Below are 22,677 nucleotides of genomic sequence, written 5' to 3' on the forward strand. Positions count from 1 at the left end.
GCAGCTTATAATCCAATTCTGTCTGCCCCTCAACACAGTACCTGGCCAGTTCTTGTCCCAAGGTCCAATTAAACTTTTCTACCATTCCGTCTGACTGTGGCCGAAGTGGAGTGGTCCAAGTCTTTCTTATGCCTAACAGTTTACAACACGTGCTGAACACAGCGGATTCAAAATTTCTGTCTTGGTCCGAGTGCAACTCGTGGGGCACACCAAACCGGCAGAAGAACTGGTCCACCAGCACCCTGGCAACAGTCGTGGCTTCCTGATTTGGGATGGCATAAGCTTCTTGCCACTTAGTGAAGTAATCCATGGTCACACAGATGTACTTATTTCCATCTGCAGTGAGTGGCAGAGGTCCAGCAATATCCACTGCGACCCTCTCCATTGGTGCACCTGCCTGGTACAACTGTAGTGGGGCATGCGTGTGTAGCTTTGGTCCCTTCTTGGCGCAGCAGACATTGCATGACCGGCACCATACTTCCACATCCTTTCGCATGCCAACTCAGTAAAACCTTTGCAGCAGGCGACTCAGGGTCTTCACCCCCAAATGTCCACTGGTTGGGTTGTTGTGCATCTCCCTCAGGATCTCCAACCTCATATTCTGGGGAAGTACTCTCTGCCAGTACCTGTTGAGACCATTGGTAGTCACCCACTGGTGCTGCAACAGACCATCCTTCAGCCGTAGAGAATTCCACTGCGCCCATTAGTTTTAAGTCGCCGGACTTGCTCCAGAGATCGTCTCCCAGCCTGGCTGAACTGAGCTCTGGTTCATTCACTCGACCACTGGTCACAGGTCTTGGTCTTCCAGCTTCAACTTCTCAAGACCTTCCCCAGCAACAGCTGGCTCCTCCTTCAGTGTAGTACGGCGACACTTTTGGGGAACTGCCTCTCTCCTGCAGCACTGCTTAGAATCGAAATCACATGGTCGTCTGCTCAGACTGTCAGCATTCCCATGTGTCTGTCCAGACCTGTACTGGATGATATAATTGTGCTGATCCAGCTTCCCAATCCACCGTGCCAGTTGCCCTTGTGGACTCTTCAGAGTTTTAAGCCACCTCAATGTTGCATGGTCAGTCTGGATGGTGAAGCTCGATCCATACAGGTAGGGGTGGAAAAAGTCTAAACTCTTTACTACTGCCAAGAGTTCCTTTCTGGTAACGCAATAATTTCTCTCTGGAGGGCTTAACTTCTTGCTGTAGTATGCCACTACGTTCTCGAAGTCATCCTTCTTCTGGGACAGCACCCCACCGATGTTGCTGAGTTGGGCCGGATACGGGGGAGCACCGGGGAGATGGCCAAGGCATCCTTTAGTTGGTCGAAGGAGCCTTGACTCTCAGTTGTCCACATAAACTTCTACCCCTTCTTAGTCAGCTTGTGCAATGGTGCTGCGACCGTGGCGAAGTTCTTCACAAATCGATGGTAGTAGGTACAAAGGCCAAGGAAACTACGCAGCTCCCTCATACAAGTTGGTACTGGCCAGTTTCTCACCACCGCCACCTTCTCTGGGTTTGTGCTTCCTCCGTCTTCACTTACTATATGTCCCAGATATTGAACTTCCTTCTGGAAAAAGTAACATTTCTTTGGGCTCAGTTTAAGGTGTGCAGCTTGGAACCGGTTAAACACTTCCGATAGCCTCCCCAGTTCTTGCTCGAAAGTTTTGCCAAAGACAATCACGTCGTCCAGATATATGAGGGCAGTCTTCCAGTGCAAGCCTTCCAGAACCCTTTCCAAGAGGCGTTCGAAGGTAGCTGGTGCATTGCACAGGCCGAATGGCATAACTTTGAACTGCCATACCCTTTGTCCTTATGAAAATGCTGTCCTCTCTTTGTCTTCCTCAGCTATCTTCACCTGATGATACCCAGACTTCATGTCTAGTGTTGAGAACCTCTTGGCGCCTGTTAACGCATCCAGTGTGTCATCGATTCTTGGCAAGGGGTAGGAGTCCTTCACCGTCACGCCATTGAGGGCGCGGTAGTCCACACAGCACTGCATTGAGCCATCCTTCTTCCTCACTAGGACGACTCCTGACGCCCACGGACTGCTGGCCTTTTCGACCAAACCTTGGTGAATATGATTCCCTACCGCCTTCTCCATTTCCTTGCGACAAGCTGGTGCCATCCTCCGAAGCGGCTGCTTGATCGGGCGGTGATCCCCAGTGTTGATGTGATGCTGAACCAGGTCTGTACAACCTAGGTCTAGGTCCCCTGCAGAGATGACGTCCGTATACTTCAATAACACCTGTTCCAGTTGTATCAATTGAGCCTCAACCAGGTACTGGAAGCTCCTGGCAAACAAGTCCTGCAAATGGTCGGGAAGACCATTCTTTTGCTTAACCACGCTCCTCTTGCAGGTCCTGGGCTGCTGCTCCTGGTCGACCTCTTGGCACAGTCCAACTGCCACTCCCTGCTGTATTTTCTTTGGCCGGAAAGAGAAATTGGCCAAAATTACAGGTACTTCCTCTGCAGATGGATCGACTAAAGTTCTCCCCACCATCACTCCATCTTCGACTCCACATTGCTCGTCAGGCTCCACCACTCCTAGACGGGTATGCAAGGCACCGTTCACCATACATGGCAACAGCAACTCTGATCTTGGGGGAATAACTACTGACCGTTTTGCTGTAACCTAAGCACTGGCATGCTTCACAGTCCTCAGCGGTTCCCACTTTCCTTTAATATTCAGCCGCATCGAGCCAAGGTCCAGTTGGCATCTGCGAGGTAGGAGGTAGTCCAGGTCCAGGATGCAAGGAACTTCTATATCTGCTGATATTCACTGGTCCTTTTAGCACTGCGCAGTGTCCAGTTATCCCACACAGCTGTTGCGATGTCTCAGGTAGCTTTCGATGACTAACCATTCCGGCCTCACAAAAGTCTGCTCCGAGGCTGTATCGATCACCAACGGACACCTTACGCCATCGATCTCACCTTCAACCTGGACACTGCTTACAGTGGCTTGGTTGCATTTTGTCAACAGTGGGGCTCTGGTGAGACAGGCTGGTTGTTGCCCCTCAGCACCAGCCATCTCTAGTTTCCCGTCTTAGTGGGCTGTTCTGCTTTCCCTCTCTTGGAATTCTGTGGGCACTTACTCTTGAAGTGTCCATCTTCTCCACACGTCCAACATCCTCTCTTCTCCACATTCTTCTCGGTATTGTCCTTCTCTCGCCCTCGTTTCCACTTGTAACAGTCCTCCTGTTTATGCCCAATCTTTTCACAATACCAGTAGGTTCCTTTAAATCTCTCTGCTTCTTGTACTTGGCCCTTTCGTGCTTTAAACCCAGAGCTAGCCTCCGTCCTGAGGCTTGGTAAACTTGACCTCACGTAAGATTCAAACTCCAGGGCTCTAGCCAAAGCTTCCTGTAGAGTTGCCAGTTGGGACTGTTTCACCTGAATCTTGAGCTGCTCACTGTTCAATGCGTCCACAAACTGGTCCCTCAACAACACGGCCAATAGATCAGGTGATGCTCCAGGGTACGCCTTATGAGCCATACTTTCCAGGTCTTGAGCCAGCTGTTGCAGTGTTTCACCTCGAATACGGGTACGAGTACGGAATCTGGCTCTGTAAACCTCATTCTGGTGTTTGGTTCCATACCTTTGTTCCAATACCTTCACCAGTGACATGTAACTTCTCCTGTCAACTGGCTGAGTACCTCCATAGCCGCACCCTTAAGAGTCGTGGCTAATTGAACTGCATACTGCTTGTCGTCCCACCCGTTTTGTTCAGCTAGTAGCTCAAACTGTGCCTGGTATGCTTCCCATGAGACCTTGCCGTCGAATTCCTGTGGTTTCGTCTTCACTGGCACTCTTGAATAGCTCATCACTCCACTTGACGTAGATTGGGGTCTGAACTCAGGTGCTCTGTAATTTAGCTCAGCACTTCTCTTTTCACACGCTCATCGTATTTTCCAGAATTTTCAACACAATGCATTCCTCTCGAACCGTGCACAAACGATGTTTCACTTACACCATCACAATTATAGGAGTCACTATATCTCGGCTGATATCCTGCTGTTAGACAATTCTCCAGAACTTCCATCCTGCTACTGACTTTCTGTAGCTCACTGTTCACCACTGTTAGCTCTTCTCGTACCCTCTGTGATATCACCACTCACCTTTTGTTTGTGTTGGTTTAATTTTTCACAAACTTCTTCTTTTGTCGCTCCGAGTTCAACTTGCATCTCATGAAACGCAATATCCCATCTGCTACACAACACTTGCAGAGCCTCATCCCATTCATTAATTTTCCTGTCGATATCTTCCTGCAGCTGTTGCAGTTGTTGCTTCTGTTCTTCTCTTCGTTCTTACAGTAGTTGTTTCTGTTCTTGTTGTTCTTGCAGTAATTGTTTCTGTTTTTCTCGTTGTTCTTGCAGCTGTTCTTGCAATCTTGTTTGTTGCTCCTTCTGTTCTTCCCGTTGTAATTGTAGGAATTGCATCAGATCAGCCAACGGCTAGGGTCGTATGTACAGATCCAGTAGATATCTCACAAGAATTGTCGAATTACCACTGGCTGTCCCGCCAGTCTCTGGTAATTTCCCGACGATCGGTATCAATGTACAGACAAACAACAGGCAGGTAGATTTCCACCAGGTCACAGAAACACACTTGTACACTGTAGTCTTCTTTAATAAAATGTAATTCTTCACAACACTATTAACAAGGTAATGTCTTCACAACTTAACTCCGACTCCCCTTGTTTTACATATTACAGAGTTTGTTGGCTAACTAAGCTATCCTAGGATTTAGGATGAGGTTGCACAATGGTTACTTTGGTAGACAATGACTAGTTTGATTTTACAATTACATGTTTATTAAAATCTTATACTGCATTACGTTATGGACTCACTAGATTGTGACTTGTTAAATGTGAACTTATATAATCTAAGTTTTAATGTAAGGTGGATCACTGTGGCGAACATAGATGGGTCGCGGGTTGGGTTGTTGTAATGCAGGCAGACTCCTTGGCCACCAGGTGTGGGGTCGCCTTCCGTTGATGTCTTCCCCGCGTAGGTAGTCTGGGCTGTGAGGGTCGTCCAGGAGCTTGTCCCAAACCTTCTTCCCTGGGCGATGGAACCTGACTTTGAGGGCCTCTGTTTTATTTCTCAGGTGGATGGTTTCCAATGTCTCCTGGTGGGGTGGCGCTTGGCCACTGGCTGACCTCAAATACTTGTTTTGGAAGCTCTGTAGTTGTTGTAGTCTGGTCTTCCCGAGTGTGACGAGTGGTACGTGTGGGTACTCCAACACAGGCCTCACCAGCGCCTTCTACAGGTGGACTTGTATCTTCTCAGGCATCAGTTTAAAACTTTTTAATTTGGCTACAGCGACTTTGGCTTGCTTTATTTAGTCTGTCCTTCACGTGGGAAATGGTGCCCTATCCGAGAGATGGTGAGGCCGAACAACCTGCCTTGTTTAGAATACTCAATCTCTTCGTCGTCGATCATCAATGGCACCGGCTTGAATTTGGCTATGGGTATGACCTCGAATTTCGTTTTGTTTGTTTTTATTTTCCATTTATTTTCATACTCCGAGATATCCTCTATTGCCCGAGCATTGAGTCGAGCCATCATTGCCGTGGGCCTTCCTGGGCAGGTGACGATCTGTGTTACATCGTCGGCATACATGACGTACTCGCTGCCGACGATTGGGGGTGGCAGGTCAGCCGTGTAGAGCGTGTAAAGGGTTGGTGACAGACAAGAGCCCTGAGGCACGCCGCTCCAGAGTGAGAATTCTTCTCCACAATGTTCTCGCATCTTGATTTTGGCTCTGTGGTCCGTAATGAAGTTGCACAGCAGGCGCGTCAGGTTTTCGGGTAGCCCCAGTTGTATTATCTTATACTACAGCCCCGCGTGCCAAACTTTGTCAAACGCCTTGCTGACGTACCTCAGTACTATGTTGCACTGCAGGCGGCCAGTCATGGCGTTGGCGATCTGCTCGTAGGCCTGCGCTATGGCGGTGGATGTGCCTCGGTACTGGCGGAAGCCGAACTGGCGGGGATTATGCACGTCTTCGTCCTCCAGATACATCCGCAACCGCTTGTTTACTATTTTTTCGAGGATTTTGGCAGGTACCTCTAGCAGCGATATTGGTCGAAAGTTTTCGACTTTGTTTGGAGGTGATTTTGATTTGATTTTGCCGCTTAGAGCGGCTACTATATTGTGCACCCCACACTCATCCTGTGAGCGGTAGCGCAAAAGGATTACAGAGTAGAGTTTACAAAGGGTCATAATAATTAACCCCCGTTGTCAGGATATTATGGCACTGAATGTTACACAGTATTTCATTTACATTATTTGTTTAGTTCTATACATAAAGGGTAACTTATTCACAAATGCGTGAGTACAGGCGTGTGAGGCAGTATGTCTGGCCTCACACTTTGTTATTCACATTTACGTGAGAGGTATTCAAGCACATTGCGTATTTGGTTCTGTACATGAGAATTGATATAGTTACTAAGTGCAAAAAAGTGGATACAATCTTAATATGTCGGCTATCTTGCCATTAGAGATGAAGTGTTGTGCCATTTCACACACAGTGTGCTTGGACCTGTCCCTAAAAGGTTCTATCTTCACACAGTCGAGGACGTAGTGTTCAAGTGTGTGGCCATATGTATGGCCACACACTTGACATTTAGTTTTGTTTACATCTGCTTGAGGAACATACTGCCAAAGGTACTTATATCCTAACCTTAATCTAGCGGTTACAACATCTTGTAATCTAGTGATCTTTTTACTTGCTCCATATACATGTTTCACTTGATACATCTGATCATGGTAACTTATGGATCGACTAGTGCCTGTTTGCACTAGTCTAACTGCGTCAAACTCATCAATAAGTTCTTTCCTAATTACAGTTTTAAGGGTTCTTTTTGACAGACCCAAATTGTATTCAACGGTGTCTTTGTTAAACGCGAGTTTGGCGAGGGCATCAACTCTGTCATGTTTTATGAGGCCTATGTGAGAGGGGATCCACAACAGTTTGACCTTGACACCCCGGTCAACAAGGCACGCATATTTGTGTCTGGCTTCAGAGACAAGAGCGTGACAACCTGAGTCGAGGGTGCCAAGGGCAAGTAGTGAGGATAGAGAGTCAGTGATGATGAGACTGTCAGTAACAGTGGTTTCAATGAATTTAATAGCTGTGAGTATGGCAACTAATTCTGTTTGTAGAGTGGATGCCCAGTTGTTAATTCTAACTCCTTTCTCAATTATATTACCGTCAGGTTGAGTCACAACAATAGCACTTCCAGCCCTCCCACAGGCGGTGTTAAGAGATCCATCAGTATAGATGGTCTGTGTGATATTATCATCAGTCTGTAGAGTGTGTATGTGTTCAAGAGCTCTCAATTTGGCAGTGTGTTGGAGATAAATGCTTTGTATAATTAATTTTTTAGGCGGATACGTCGGTATTGTGATATCGAAGGGAACTGTCCGCCAGGGTGGCAGGAAGCGCTGTTGTGTCTCAACTTTGTACAGGTGGTCTAGTCCAAACATCTTAATATGTGTAGCTGTAGTTTGGATCCATTTAGACTCAGTAGTCCCATGGTTCATACATTCTATCAATTTTATGGAAACAATATTATCAGGATCACCACGCAGAAGCCTCAGGGCTATCATGAGGTTGACTTCAATTATTCTATCTTTAACACTGGGTATTGTATGTATATTATGTATGCTGGATTATATATTATGTATGTATATTATGTATGTGCTCCATTTATGTATTATTTACTCAGCCTAGCTAGCAGCGTGTGGCAATGTATTTAAGATATCCCACATGCTTAATTAATGTGCCTGGCGACGTATGGAAGCTGCTAATGTATCACTTGCCATACGTCGTCTATAGCAGTTGACCAGGAGCCTAGCTGGGAGGAGCGCTACCCCCCTTTGTGTACATACTCTTATCCAGTAAACCGAACCTACAAAACTATACAGGTGTTTGTGTTCTCTCCTGTATATAGAACTTATTATTCAGAACCTAACAGGTATACCTAGTTCTTTCCTCATTGTAAGTACTTTAGTGCTCATGGGACATCCTAGGATAATTCTGAGGGCTTTATTTTGCATTTTCTCGAGCTTGTCAACGCCTTTCCCGTCCCGAATGACCAGGGCTGGTGCGTGGTAATCTATCAGAGATCTTATATAGCCTAGGTACATTGTTTTAACAATTCTAATATTAGCACCATAGTGCGGGCTGTACCCCGCTACACTTCTAAGAGGTCTCAGTCTGTCAGTACATTGGCGGGTTAGCTGTTGTATGGCAGGTAGGGTACAAGGGACGGAAACACCAAGATATTTAAAAGAAGAAACATAGTCAATAGTGTTGTTACCTAGTCTGTAGAGAGAAGTAATCTTATTAGCTTTATGCTGGGCAAACAGCACGATGAGTGTGATGTTCCATATGCTGAGTGGGAGCTTGACGCCGCTCTCGCCAGGGGTAGGTCTACTTCCCCTGGAGAGGACGGAGTGACCTACAACATCGTTAGACTACTAAGGCGCGTGCCAGGCAATCCATTGTTGGTATTGTACAATATGAGTCGTGCCGAGGGCCAACTACCCACATCATGGCCCAGCAGTATTGTTGTACCAATACCGAAACCAGGACAGCCTGATGCGTTTCGTCCCATATCACTAACCAGCTGCCTGTGTAAAACCTTTGAGTGGATGGTTCTTGGCAGACTCTTATATAGAATCAGAAAACACATGTCTCCTAACATAAATGGCTTCACCCATGGTAAAGGTGTACATAATTGCATCACCACATTCCTAACTGTGCATGGTGATGAAAGACACAGATACACCACATTTCTTGACCTAAAAGCTGCATTTGATATTGCCAATAGGCAACTGATATTGTACGAACTAGCCAAAATGGATATAGGAGGTAGGCTGTTACACTGGCTAAGTGGTTACCTAACCAACAGAAGGGCTGCTGCACTGTTTCAGGGTTACAAAAGTGAAGTTAAAGATATGCAACTTGGTACCCCTCAAGGTGGAGTACTTAGCCCCACTTTGTTCAATGTTCTTATGAATGCATTATTAAATTTAATACCAGACAACCCCAGCAATATCTCATTCAGCTATGCTGATAATATTCTTATACATACTAAAACTCATCGTGAAATGCAAACCACCCTGAACCATGTATACGCAGCCTGTGAGAACCTCGGTCTTATTATCTCCACTGAGAAAACTAAGGTGTTCGACAAACAAGCTGGTAACCGCAAACGCGGCCCCGCCAAGTTCAAGTTGTTTGGAGGCTTCCCTGCTTTTGGTATGAGGCGGGTAACGGCGATTTTGAGCATCTTAGGGAAGTATCGAGAGGCGAGGCAGGCCAGGATCTTCTTGTTAATATGGCTTTGCCCAGGTGATTTATTTTAAACCCTTTTATGACGGCTGACACATCTGCAGGAACTATGCGCTCCGTCAGGTAGCTTTCGTCTACCAGTCTAGTGAAGTCAGTCCGTGCGAGCGACTGGAGCAGGGGCTGATGGTCCTGCAACTGACCTAAAATGTCCTCCTCAAACTCCCTGTCGAAGTCCTCGTTCTCCTGTTCACTAATGGTAAAGATCTTTCGCAAATATCGCCGATGTAATTGTTCTTGGTTTTCCTCCTCGAATATTTTCACGTTGTTTTGGTCGAGCAGGTAAGGGACCGTGCTAGAGGTGGAACCCATCAGTCGGTTGATCCCTTTCCAGAAGGCAGCAGAATCGCGGTAATTGTTAGCTGCCTCCCACACCAAGGCAGCCCACTTTTGTTCATGTAGACGTTTGCTCTCTTGCTGGATGTCCGTCTGTAGCTCTCGGTACCGGTCTTTCAGCTCTTGCTTCCACCAGCGGATACTGGCTAGCTGTCTCACCAGATCGTACTGGACACTGAGTTGCCTCAGCTGGTGACTAGTGTGAGGGAGGGAAATAGTCTTGTGGGTGGTGGTCGGGATGTTGTTGTCCATCTCCGTCTTCACATCCGTGTACCATTGCTTGACCGCGTCGTCGATGTCATTGGGGCTGGCTTCTTCCAAGTTTCTCCCCTGCTTGAGACTGAGAGGCTCCTTGAAGGAGTCCCAGTCTGCCCGTTTGAGGTTTGACCTGATGTTGGTGGGGATCATAATGGGATTGGATGAGAGCGTCACGACGACTGGCAGGTGATCGCTGGTACTGATGGGTCCGGCGGTAACGTGCCTGTTCAGGACGGCCTCGTTGTTAGAGAGGATTATGTCAGGTGTTGTGGTACTTGCACGTCTGATCAATGTCGGGAAATCTGGCCCGAGGTGTTGCAGTTTTCCCCTTCTGATGTTGTCATACAGCGCCACACCGACGTTGTTCTCATTACCGTGTCCTAGTATGGAGTGGCGCGTATTTAAGTCCCCTATGATGTATGTTGGTTTTCTGTGGCGTAGCAACTGGTTGAGGTCTTGTTCGGGTAAGTAAGGACGTCTGGGAGGTAGGTACATTGTGCATATGATAACAGGTCCCCTAGTTGTCTCCACCTGCACTCCTAGAACTGAATCCTCGAAGTCTAGCAACATTCTGTGACTCAGCCGTGACCTGATGGCCACAGCGACACCATCGTTCAGCTCACCAGTCATGTTCCTCTGGTATACAGTTTAGCCAAAAAATTTCAGCTTACTTTCGTTCTTTATGCCGGTATTGTTTTACAGAATAATGTCTGGGTTTAATTGATAGCAGAATTTAGACAGTTCGTTACGTCTATTAAGGGACCAGTGTAGGACATTAAATTGGACAATTTTCTTCCTGCTAACGACTGCCATTTCGGAGACTGTAGCTTGGGGTGTCGCTTGAAGTGTTTGTTCGGCTTCCGTCATTTCTAGGGGGACGGAACTTCTTAGCAGAACCTTCGAACATCTGCTTGTCATTTAATGAAGGGACCTTGAACTTCTCGTCACCCGTGTTCAGGAAGGTGTTCAGGTCCTTGGCCTGCGTGTCGAAGTAATCTACTGACGCTGCAGCTCGAGGGTCTTGTTCCTCTGTGGAGTAAGTCGCCATCACCTGATCGCAACCATTGACTGTGGTTGCAGTCCGATAGTCACTGTCGTCGCTGGGAGTACATGTATTGGGGTTACAGAGATTTACAGTGTCGTTGGAGCTGTGATCCCAGGGGGACTGACTGGCAATGTCAGGGCTATGGTTATACTGACTTTTGCCAAAGTCAGGGAGGTCATGGTCCATTTCTGGCGTGGGTTGAGGTCGTCGATAAGTCGTTGAGTGGGTTACTGCCTTCAGGATTTCTTTTGAAGGGACTTTGTCGCTTATTTCAACAGGTGCAATGTTGTTCCTGGTTAGTGTCTCGTTGAGGTGTTTCGAGAATGAACCTGGATGAACCATGTTCATGTGATGGGCATGCAGGTAAGACAAGTATATAGTGGTGGCTTTGGACTCGTCCAGCTGTGGAGAGGAGACGCTCCTGATGCTCTCGGCCACTGCGTCCCTCATGGCGCCCAGTGACTCAGTAACTGCCTGTTTTATTGAGTCCTTGATGGTTCTTATCTCTGATTGCAGAACTTCCATGGTCTCGCTGACATTGTTGAGTTTTTGTGAGTTTACTTGAGCTTCTTTCAGAGCGTCTTTTAGGGTTTGGCTGTAAGCCATGATCGTCGACTGGGTGGTCTTTTCTATGGTGTTAGAAATTTCCCTGGTTTCTTTTTGCTTGGTTATTTCGGTCAGTTTCTTCTCTGTTTCTTGAAGTACCTGTTTCCTGACCAGGCAGATGGCAGAGAAGGTCCTGTGGTCACCCTCGCAGACGACACACTTTTTGATGGTGCTACTGCAGTCTTTGTAGAAGTGCTGATCAGATGAACACTCAGAGCATATGACCCCTTGCAGGGGGCAGTTCTTGGTCATGTGGTCATTGTGTTTATAGCACTTCATACATTGTTGGATGGGGGTATACTTTTCATATTCTATTTGGTGTGATGAGATGGAAGTGCCATATGCATAGAGCCCGTTCGCCTTCATTCTTTTTTGCATCCGTTGTGTCTGCAAAGCGAACCTTGATTATATTATGGGCATACTTTGGATACACCTCCACAATCTTGACATTGTTTTGCTTTTCTATTTCATCTCTTATTTCTTCTGCATTATTTTCCACTACATATTGCAAGAACGGTTATGGGGTTTACGGCGCCACATGGAATTCTGCACTTTTCGAAGCTTTGGAGGAGTCTCGAAACAAGTTTCCTTGTGGGAATTATTAGCTAGTGCTGTACTCAAAATATCGAAACTTCGAGATCTCTCCAGAGCTTCTAAAGGGTGGTATAAATGAAACAAGATCAGGGCAAAAAGGTCATCGTAAATGCCGTCGTACACCCCACGACTGTTCTTGTTTTGTCCAACTTCTAACATACAAGGGTGAGCGGCGCCCTGCGCCAACAGCAAGAACTCGTTCTATCTTGGTCGTGCTGGCTAGGTTAGGTTAGGTTATTATTTGTTTGTATTAGTATCTATTACGTTAGGATATGCAATATTAAACCAAGCATGAATGATCGTTTCTTATTCTCTCTTTCTTGCGGAGTGTAGCGCTACAAATAGCTGATTGGTTCCCCTGAGCATTTTACCTCCCCCCGGACTGCGCGTATATAAGCTCGTATTTATATCGACATTTTATAATAAATATTAAAATTTTTCTAACATCCTCTCTGAAGTCCTAATTCTCTTAAATCATTTGCATTGTGATAATCCATATATTTAACATTATTTTAGATAATAACAGGTCTGTTTACCAATTGTGAACACATTTAGTTTGAATTTTCTTTGAACCAATCAGCTATTAGTACAGAAGAGGGGCGGGGCCTACGGACCAGGTTAGTATGGAAAGAGTATTGTAGGGGTATCGAAATATTAATGTTGTCTAGCACTCAGGATGGAAGGAAACTCTAATGTGGTTTTCTTGTATAATATAAGTTATATGATAGACAGTCTGGTGCTGGAGGTGCCGTGTGGTGAGGGGCTGCTTGGTAGAGACGTTCGGTGAGTAGCGTGTTGAAGGAAGTAGATGTGGAGGTGCTTCGTTAGAGAAGATGTTGCCTGTTGCTGGCCTCCTGGTTGAATGAAATGTTAACAGCGTGGAGCTTGCTGGAGGAGATGTTGCTTGTTCAGGAAAATGGGCAGAATGAGAGTTGGTTGGTGAGGAAGCTCAGAGGACAGCTGGTGGGTCGCCATGCTCGCTGGCGGGAGCGAGGACCGCCAGGCAGGCGAGGAGAGGCTAGGGCAGCCAGGCAGCGCCGGAGGAGGAGGTGTTGCTTGTTCAAGAAGAATGGTAAGAATTAATCTCAATGGAGAGGCAGAGCTTATATACCCAGCAGCCGCTATGAGTCATGTTGGGAAAACCCGAGAAGTCGCCGGTCTTTTGGCTCGGTTGCTAGGATACGGCGACATTGGAATGCGGATACTCTTGGTTGCTAGGGAAGACGGTAACAGGTGGTGGCGTGGCTGCGCAGTTGTAAGCAGTTGTAGGGGAGACGTCCACTACAATACTCCCCCTTCCCTCCAGGCGGTGTAGGAGACTTGTTGATTGTAGAGTTGCTTAGCACATGTGAGGCAGACCGGGCGGTGCATGCCTCATGTGAGACAACGGCGATGGCGTGATGAGCCGATCGCTGAAATACAACTGTCTAGATACACACTATCTGTGGGAGAAGGGAGAAAAAGGGTGTGTGGAGGCGATGATTGGTGTGCTTCCCTCACGACAGGTACAGGGTCGTCAGATGCGCCTGCTGGGGTGTGTGTGGGCCTGGGTTAGGAGCAGGGGCTGCGTCAGCAGAAGCGGATTAGGGCTCGTGACAGCAGCTGGGTCCACGACAGCAGCAGGGTGCAGGACATTAGCAGGGAGTACCTGAGGGAGAAAAGAGGGGGTGTGGAGGCGATGGATGTTGTGTGCTTCCCTCACGGCAGGTACTGCTGGGCCGGGGTCGGCGTCTGAGGCAGGACGGGTGTGCTGGGGTCGTCAGAATGTGGTGCGTGGGGCAGGAAGAGGAGCCGGTGTCTGCTTGAAGACTGGGAGCGTGATCAGTGTCTCCTCCATCCTGTGTGAGTGCTAATCTCCGGGAGTCACCATTGTAGGGGTATCGAGATATTAATGTTGTCTAGCACTCAGGATGGAAGGAAACTCTAATGTGGTTTTCTTGTATAATATATAAGTTATATGATAGACAGTCTGGTGCTGGAGGTGCCGTGTGGTGAGGGGCTGCTTGGTAGAGACGTTCGGTGAGTAGCTTGTTGAAGGAGGTAGATGTGCAGGAGCTTCGTTAGAGAAGATGTTGCCTGTTGCTGGCCTCCTGGTTGAATGAAATGTTAACAGCGTGGAGCTTGCTGGAGGAGATGTTGCTTGTTCAGGAAAATGGGCAGAATGAGAGTTGGTTGGTGAGGAAGCTCAGAGGACAGCTGGTGGATCGCCATGCTCGCTGGCGGGAGCGAGGACCGCCAGGCAGGCGAGGAGAGGCTAGGGCAGCCAGGCAGCGCCGGAGGAGGTGTTGCTTGTTCAAGAAGAATGGTAAGAATGAATCTCAATGGAGAGACAGAGCTTATATACCCAGCAGCCGCTATGAGTCATGTTGGGAAAACCCGAGAAGTCGCCGGTCTTTTGGCTCGGTTGCTAGGATACGGCGACATTGGAATGCGGATACGCTTGGTTGCTAGGGAAGACGGTAACAGGTGGTGGCGTGGCTGCGCAGTTGTAAGCAGTTGTAGGGGAGACGTCCACTACAGTATAGTCGTTGTGGGTCAGATCTAGTCATCCTTGGTTGTGGATATGTGTTTTGGATTATCCCTGTTCATTTTGGGTGAACTTTCACCATTCTGGGTCACCTCTAGTCATCCCATGTTATTTGCAGTCGTTTCACAGTCATCCTTTGTTAGCTGTAGTCATTCAGGGTCGTCTTTAGTCGTTCTTGATAATCTCTAGTCATTCTATAGCCGCTCCTTGATATCTCTAGTCGTTCTGGATCACCTATAGTCGTCTCATGTTGTCTCTAGTCGTTCTGGGCCATCACTAGTTCATCTGTACAGTACTTAATTGCAATGGGTAGTCTCCCTGGTTTATGTCTAGTCATTCTTGGTAATCTCTGGGTATTTAGTCTTTCTGGCTCTTTTCTATTCATTTCGAGTCATCGATTGTCGGTCTTTGTATTTTTCAATTGCATTAGGTTATCTCTAGTCGCTATGAGTCTTTGTGGTTCATCTCTATATCCTTCTAGTTCACGAATGGTCATTGCGGCCTATATCTCATCACGTGGTTGCTCTATTGTCGTCGTGAGTTATTACTCTTTCCTTAATGCCTCATTTTTCCCATTATTACAAGCTTTTTCCTAACATCTAGCTATCGTTGTCCCACATGATGCTAATAAGTTTCTTTCTTGTTTGTTCTCGTCTTCTCTTTGCCTCACTTAATTTAATATCTCATTACTTATTACAATGTGATTTATCCTATTAGAGATTATTAGTCTTTTTTACTTTACTTTTATCCTCTTCGCCACTGATCGGCTTGTTAGCCGCTTGGGCGATCGGTCACGACTCTTTTCCTTTATATTCTTCACCAAAAGGTCGGCTCGCTAGCCGCCCGGGCGATCGGTCACGTCTCTGTCACGCACTGTTGGCAAATACTGGGCATGCACCGGCTCCTGAATGTACCTGAACCCGCTCCAGTGTTGGTCAAGTCTTCTCTTGAAAGAGCTCACACTCGGTGCCGTCACAACACTTTCTGGTAGATTGTTCCAAGAGTTTACAACCCTCACTCCGAAAAAGTTTGCCCTCACGGTTTTCCGGACTTGCGGCTTCTTCAATCTTGAGCTGTGACCCCTTGTGGGGCGAGCGTCCGCCAGCTCCAAGTAAGGACACTCAACTGAGTAGTGCCCCCTGAGATGCTTATAAACCTCAACTAGGTCCCCCCTTGCCCGTCTGTAGTATAAGCTAGGCAAGTTCAGGCGCTCCAATCTCGCAGGGTAGCTGAGATGCCGAAGTGCAGGCACCAGCTTGGTGGCCCTCCTTTGAACATTTTCAACCAACTGACAGTCCCTAGCATATCTCGGGGACCAGATGGGGTGACAGTACTCCAGATGGGGAAGCACTTCACTCCTGAAGATCGTCACGAGGGACGGACCGTCTAGATATCTGAACGACCTTCTTATAAGACCCAATAATTTATTTGCCTGATTTACCTTCTTCTCACAATGGCCCGAGAACTTCAGCTCATTGTCAACATACACACCTAGGTCCTTCTCACACACAGTCTCAACTAGTACATTTTCTTCATCCCGTTGGGACATATGGTACGCCTCCTTACCGTTGGTACGCCCCAGGTGCATCCTCTTACACTTCGTGACATTGAATCTCAGCAGCCATTCCTTCGACCATTCCTGGAGCCCACAGAGGTCCTTCTGCAGCTCTTCACAGTCCGCTTGGTTCTTAATTTCCCGAAATAACTTGGCGTCATCGGCAAACATTTGTATGGAGGAGTGTACAACGTCAGGCATATCATTTATGAAACAAACAAACAACAGCGGGCCCAATACACTACCCTGCGGTACCCCACTTGTTACAGGTACAGATGACGATTTCGTGCCATTAATCACCACACATTGCTTGCGGTCATGTAGAAAGTCTTCTATCCACGCTAGGACATTTCCCCGAATTCCGTACCCTTCCAGTTTGATTTTCAGCCTTTCGTGGGGTACACTGTCGAAAGCCTTGGCAAAATCTAGGTAAATATTGTCGATATTACCACCCCGTTCTAGAATATGGGTCCAAATATCCAATACCTTGAGCAATTGTGTCAAGCAAGAGCGCCCCGGCATAAAACCGTGTTGGCAATCTTTTACAAGGTTGTTTCGTAGTAGATGTTCCATCGCTGCATCTCTGATAATACTCTCAAGTACTTTACATATTATGCTGGTCAGGCTCACCGGTCTATAGTTGTTCGTGGAGTGCCTATCGCCCTTCTTGAAGATAGGACTCACATAAGCCACTTTCCATTCACTGGGGACCATTTGTTCATCCAGGCATTTACAAAACAGAATCTTCAGGGGCTCTGCAAGCTCGTTGCACAGCTCCCTTAGCACTCTAGGATGCACCATGTCAGGTCCAGGACTCTTATGGACCTTTAGCCTGGACAGTTTATTTCTAATACCCTCTTCTGTGAACACAATGTGGGTCAGTGCTGTGTCGAACCGTCTGTCCTCAAACGCAGGAAGGTTAGTTGCATCCTCTCTTGTGAACACTGAGGAAAAGAAGCTGTTCAATGCCTCAGCTTTATCCTGGTCAGAATCTGCGTAACTACCATCTTCAAGCCTCAGGTCTGATACTCCTACTCGCGTTTTCAATTTCGACTTTGCATAGCGGTAAAACGCCTTTGGGTTTGACTTGACCTCGCGTGCAACCAGCCTTTGGAACTCCTTTTCAGCCCTCCTACACTCTATCTTTGCTTGGTTTCTGGCTCTTGCATACATCCTCCTGTCTTGCTCATCGTTTGACCCAACCCACGTCTTGAATTTCTGGGTTTTCTTCTTAATTTTGTCGACCGCCGCATGGTTCATGTGTAGGGATCCCCTCGTATTCCTAGAAGCACTGGGTTTGGTCTTGGGTATATATTTATCGATCAAATGGGTCATTTTACTAGTTATGATATTCAGCGTAGTGTCTGCGTTCTTGTACCTTAATAAGTCAGGCCAGTTGATACCCCTCATCTCTTCCCTCATCCCATTGTAATTTCCCTTGTAATATTTGCACCTTGGCCTGGCCTTATCTTGAACTAGGTAACAGTTAAATCTGAATGACAACACTGTATGGTGACTGGTGCCAACTGGGGCAAGGTGTTCCAGTTTGGCCACCATACCCTCCTCGTTTGTTATGATGAGGTCAAGTGGCTTGGGTGTTTGCTCCCCTCTGTAATGTGTCGGGTCTCTCACATGTTGGAACAGAAAATTATCTCTCAGAGTTTCTACAAAAAGAGTAGCAGGATTATTCAAGTCATTCGGGGTTGACTCGTTTCTCCAGTCGATGTCGCCATAGTTAAAGTCCCCCATGATAAGGAGGTGGCTGGGGTTGAGCATCGCCGCATTGTTTATTAAGGTTCTTAAGTTCCTTTGATTTAGTGGGCCACAGTTCGGGGATCTGTAGATACACCCGACGATAAGTAAGTCCCCTCCCTTTAATTTAATTTTACACCACTTGGACTCTTCAAAGACATCCTCTCCCTGTACCCTCGCCTGGCTGGCTCTAAGGTCTTGCCTAGCGTAGATAACCACACCCCTCCTGCAGGATTCTTGAGTTAGGTTCGTAAATGAGTCATATCCAGCAATACTGAACTCACATTCCTCTGGGTCGATTCTCCTGTTCTTGTACAACAGTTCTACAACTCCTACAATATCTGGTTGGTGTACTCTTAGTAGTGTTTCAAACTCCTCCCTCTTATCAAGGAACGTGTCGGTATTAGTGTACATGACATTCAAGCCAGAATTTGTTCTCGGTAACGTCTCTGCTCTTAGTAATAAACCCGCTCCACCCACATTCTCAGAAGCTGCAGCATTTGCTAAGTACACTGTATTTTGCAGGGTGTGGTTAAAAATTTCATTGTTTACACGGCGCTCGTTCCCTCCTGTCCGGTAGGCTGAGCTGGTGCCGCCTCCCGGGTGGGGGGTTGAGTGGGTGGAGGGTGCACTGCTGCCCCCTGGCCCTGTGTCGGCACACTTGTTTCCACTACCCTCCCCCTGAGTATAACCCATGTGCACCTGTCCCCGTTCCTTCTCGACTCCTCCCTCTTCTGCTTCAAGTCCAGCAGGAGCTTCTTGTGCTGTTCCCTCTGCATTACCGTGCGGTCTGGGTGAATAAATACATCTCGAAATGCCTCGCTCCTTGCTAAGTTTTTTGCCTGCCGGATAACTTGCCATTTTTCCTCCTCACTCCCTAGTGTGATCCTGAGGGGGCGAGGCTTAACCCCCTGCTTTTGTCCCAGTCTCCTCACATCCTGAGGGGTTGCTGGAATCTTCAGAACCTCTGTGCAAATATTTTGAAACAGCACCTTGTCGTGTGTTTCCTTACTCACAGTTCCCTCTGCCTGGCTCTCTGGGACTCCAAAAACTATTACATTGTTCCTGCGCTGGAGCCGTTCCTGGTGTTCCTCCTCTCCCCTAACAGTAGGTCCGTTAATTTTCATTTCTTCGACACACTTTTTCAGAGTCCCAATCTGCTGTAGAACCTGTACTGATTCTGCATTACTCTCCGCCCCCCCCACCCGTGGCCCTCCTAATACGTCCGCATAGCTCCTCTTAGCAACCACCTCCATTCTATTAGCTACTTCCTCAGTCTTAGCAAGGATCTCTTTCTCAACTTGCTCCAGTTTGTCAACCAGCAGGGCTCCTGCTTCATCTATTTTCGTCCCTAGAGAACTCGTTCCCTTATGGATTGCAATCGCTTCATTCACCTTGACTATGCAGCCAGGGCAATACCAGCAACAGCCATCAAGCTTTACGGCAGTTAGTAACTTCCTAAACGTTGCATTAGTTAGGCCTGCATCCTCCATATCCGACGTCTCCCTGCAGTAATCACATACCAAACTCATGGTTGTTGTTGTTGTGGGGGGGGTGTAGACTGTGTATAGATCTACACCTATTTCAAAGAAAATAAAGAGAGAAAAAAGTACTTAGCTACTCTCTGTTGCCTATGGAGTTGTCGTCTGCGACTGCGTACACTGTATCTCCCTGTGAATGGTGTATTGTAGGCACAGTTTCAGTCCTTGAGCAAGCACACAATCAACATAAAATAAAATTTAAAGTCTCTGTGGCACCTATGACACGACTTGGTTTCAGCTGGCACGGTGCCTTTCCAGCTTGCTTGCTAGTGAGCGCTCACTTTAAGTTATTTACAACTTCAGCGGTCACTGATGACACTATGAACTATCACTGTGTACACTGTATCTCCCTGTGAGTGGTGTATTATAAACACAGATTCAGTCCTTGAGCAAGCACACAAACAAAATAAAATTTAAAGTCTCTGTGGCACCTATGACACGAATAGGCTGGCAGTTGTCCTTACCAGCTCGATTGCCAATATGTATTCACTTTAAGTTATTATAGTCTCTTCTGCATTCACTGATGACAACTATGAACTGATTTAACTGAAGGCACAGTACTACACTCCCTGGTTGGCCTTTATCACAGCCGTGACCACAACACCCTAAAAAATAAAATAAAATAAAAGCTTTGTCATGTGGCAGTGATTGTGTGGTTATAGGCCTGTGACCCTGGCTGTACCTCCAACTCGGTGGAAATTGAGTTTTCAAAAATACAATCGTGTCTAGCATGAAAAGTCCGACATCGATTTACACTTTCACCTCACTAAGACGATCTTGACGAACTTATGTAATCACTGTCCAATTTCTGCCGCTCTACATCGAAGGCCCGGATGCCGAACACGCTTTGTTACAGAGACGCAACACGACCCGCCCGCCCGCTACTCTGTACACAGGTATCCGTCAGTGTTGTTATGAGTTGAACAAGAACTAGTGAGCGGAGAGGCATCACGAATTGGTGGGCGTGGGAGGAGAAGGAATGAGGGAGGTGAGAGAAATGAGACAGGAGATGAAATGAAAGAATGAACAGTCATAGATAATATCTTCTTTGAACTTACAGTGTAGTAGTCTGGTGAAATGGACATATTATGAATGACCTTCTGTGCAACAAGCTTCTTTTAAAATAATTCTCAATAAATTTTCCAGATAAAGTGAAGTTTGCAAGATGAAGAGACTGTTAACAGTGGTCCTGCTGCTGCCCTGTGTGTTGGTAGTGGTCCTACCGCTGGTGGGCGTGGCATTAGCAAAAAGGAGCACAGGTTCGGAAGACAGTCAGCAGGTGGTCGTCGCTACACAGGAAGGGAAGATATCGGGCTTTAGAGACTTGTCCACTAAAGGAAATGCCTTTTACTCCTTCCACTCCATTCCTTACGCTAAACCACCCGTCGGTAATCTAAGACTGAAGGTAAAGTGGTTATTACATGTGTATATTCTTTTTATAAAGATTGTATGGTTATATCATTGTTTGAGTAACTGGATATTCAGTATTATTTTACTATAGACAACCTGATTGTTGAGTATAGAGAGTTTGAAAAACCACTATTCATTTTGTAAATGTTAAAATGAGTGAATGTGTCTTATGTGATAAGTGTGAGCCAGTGATCGGAGTTGTCACAGCTTGCCAGATCTCTCTCTGTTAACGGCAATACTTTCACCGACCTTTCATCCTACTATGTATTCCTCAAATTATCTACTTTATTATCTTTTGAGGTAATTCACTTAACTCAAAGAAGTGTGATTAAATTCCTAATGTTCCAGACCAACAATTAGTTGTTAAATTTGATAAACACGAGGAACTCATATTATTGACTTGTGTTGTTTTCTAGAGAATTTCTGTGACATTGACAAGCATTGAAAATGCAGAACTCATTATTTTAAGCAGCAAATATGAACAGCAATGTTGCCCCCATATTACTCCTTGCAGTTTATGAAGTATATGAAGGCAGTTTTGAGGGCATACATTATTTGTTTTTTATATGTACTGTATAAAATATGGAGTTCCACGCGTTCAATTTAGATACCAAAGTTTCCTCGGTAATAACAATTTCACAAGTTCCGTAAAATACGTACATATTCTGGACACCTTATGAATTAAGCTTATCTTTTCGCTTCTGAAGTCTTTAACGTATTTATGTCATCTCCCATTTATCTTCACCAAATATGTTGTTTTCTATCCAACCATTTTCGAAAATGTACACCCTTGATTTGTCATTGTTATTTTGTTTATTTTTGACATAATCTATTACTTACTGTTACTAACAGATTATTTATATACGTATGCGCGTTTTATAAAAAAAATCACCATGATTTCACAGATGTCTTGAAGAAAGACGAAAGCTAAGGTGCTCCATTATTTCCCTTTTCCCTGTGTGATTTTATCAATATACAGTATATATATATACAATATGTATATATATATATATATATATATATATATATATATATATATATATATATATATATATATATATATATATATATATATATATATATATATATATATATATATATATATATATATATATATATATATATATATATATATATAGTTTGAAGAAGAGATTACCTTCTTTTATATTGGAAATTTCATGTTATAATAAAATTTCTTTGCATATAATTATATCCATTATAATAATCTTGAATGAATTTTGATACAGTACACAGATTTTCACACGTGTTGAATTACATGTCCTGAATCTCCTGCAGGACCCAGTGGCTGCTGAAGGATGGACGGGTGTGAGGAACGGGACTGTTGTACCTCCCATTTGCTCCCAAATCCCTTTTATCGCTGTCACTAAAAGAGAACCAGTTTATAATGGAGAAGAGGACTGCCTCTACCTCAGCACCTTCAGCTCAAAGGTTAGATGCAAAAGTAAACTTCCTAGTTTACCAGGAACAGCACATGACAGTCGCATTTTGGGGCGTCACCTTTAAATGAGACAAAAATTCGACTAAATCAGTACAATGGATTTAGAAAGATTCGGACCGAATTTATATCTGCAAGTGACACCATCCATTCATTAACTTTTCCACTTTTCTGTCGACTTGCACCTTAATTCATGATGATAGCGTTAATTATACACCCTCTTTTTGTATCGCCAGCAAATTTA

General features: G+C 45.9%; 1 protein-coding gene across 1 annotated transcript in view; it reads left to right on the forward strand.

Annotated features, from left to right (window-relative positions):
* Positions 1-22,677, forward strand: part of LOC121874640 (juvenile hormone esterase-like) — a 214,271-nt gene that overhangs the window by 12,291 nt on the left and 179,303 nt on the right. Inside the window, exons 2-3 of the mRNA XM_042378868.1 lie at positions 20,714-20,972; positions 22,274-22,426. Of these exons, the coding sequence (XP_042234802.1) occupies positions 20,733-20,972; positions 22,274-22,426 (393 nt within the window). The 5' untranslated portion in view covers positions 20,714-20,732. The remainder of the gene's footprint in view (positions 1-20,713; positions 20,973-22,273; positions 22,427-22,677) is intronic.

Source organism: Homarus americanus, unplaced genomic scaffold (genome assembly GCF_018991925.1).
Source record: "Homarus americanus isolate GMGI-L3 unplaced genomic scaffold, GMGI_Hamer_2.0 scaffold34360, whole genome shotgun sequence".
Classification (NCBI taxonomy): domain Eukaryota; kingdom Metazoa; phylum Arthropoda; class Malacostraca; order Decapoda; family Nephropidae; genus Homarus; species Homarus americanus.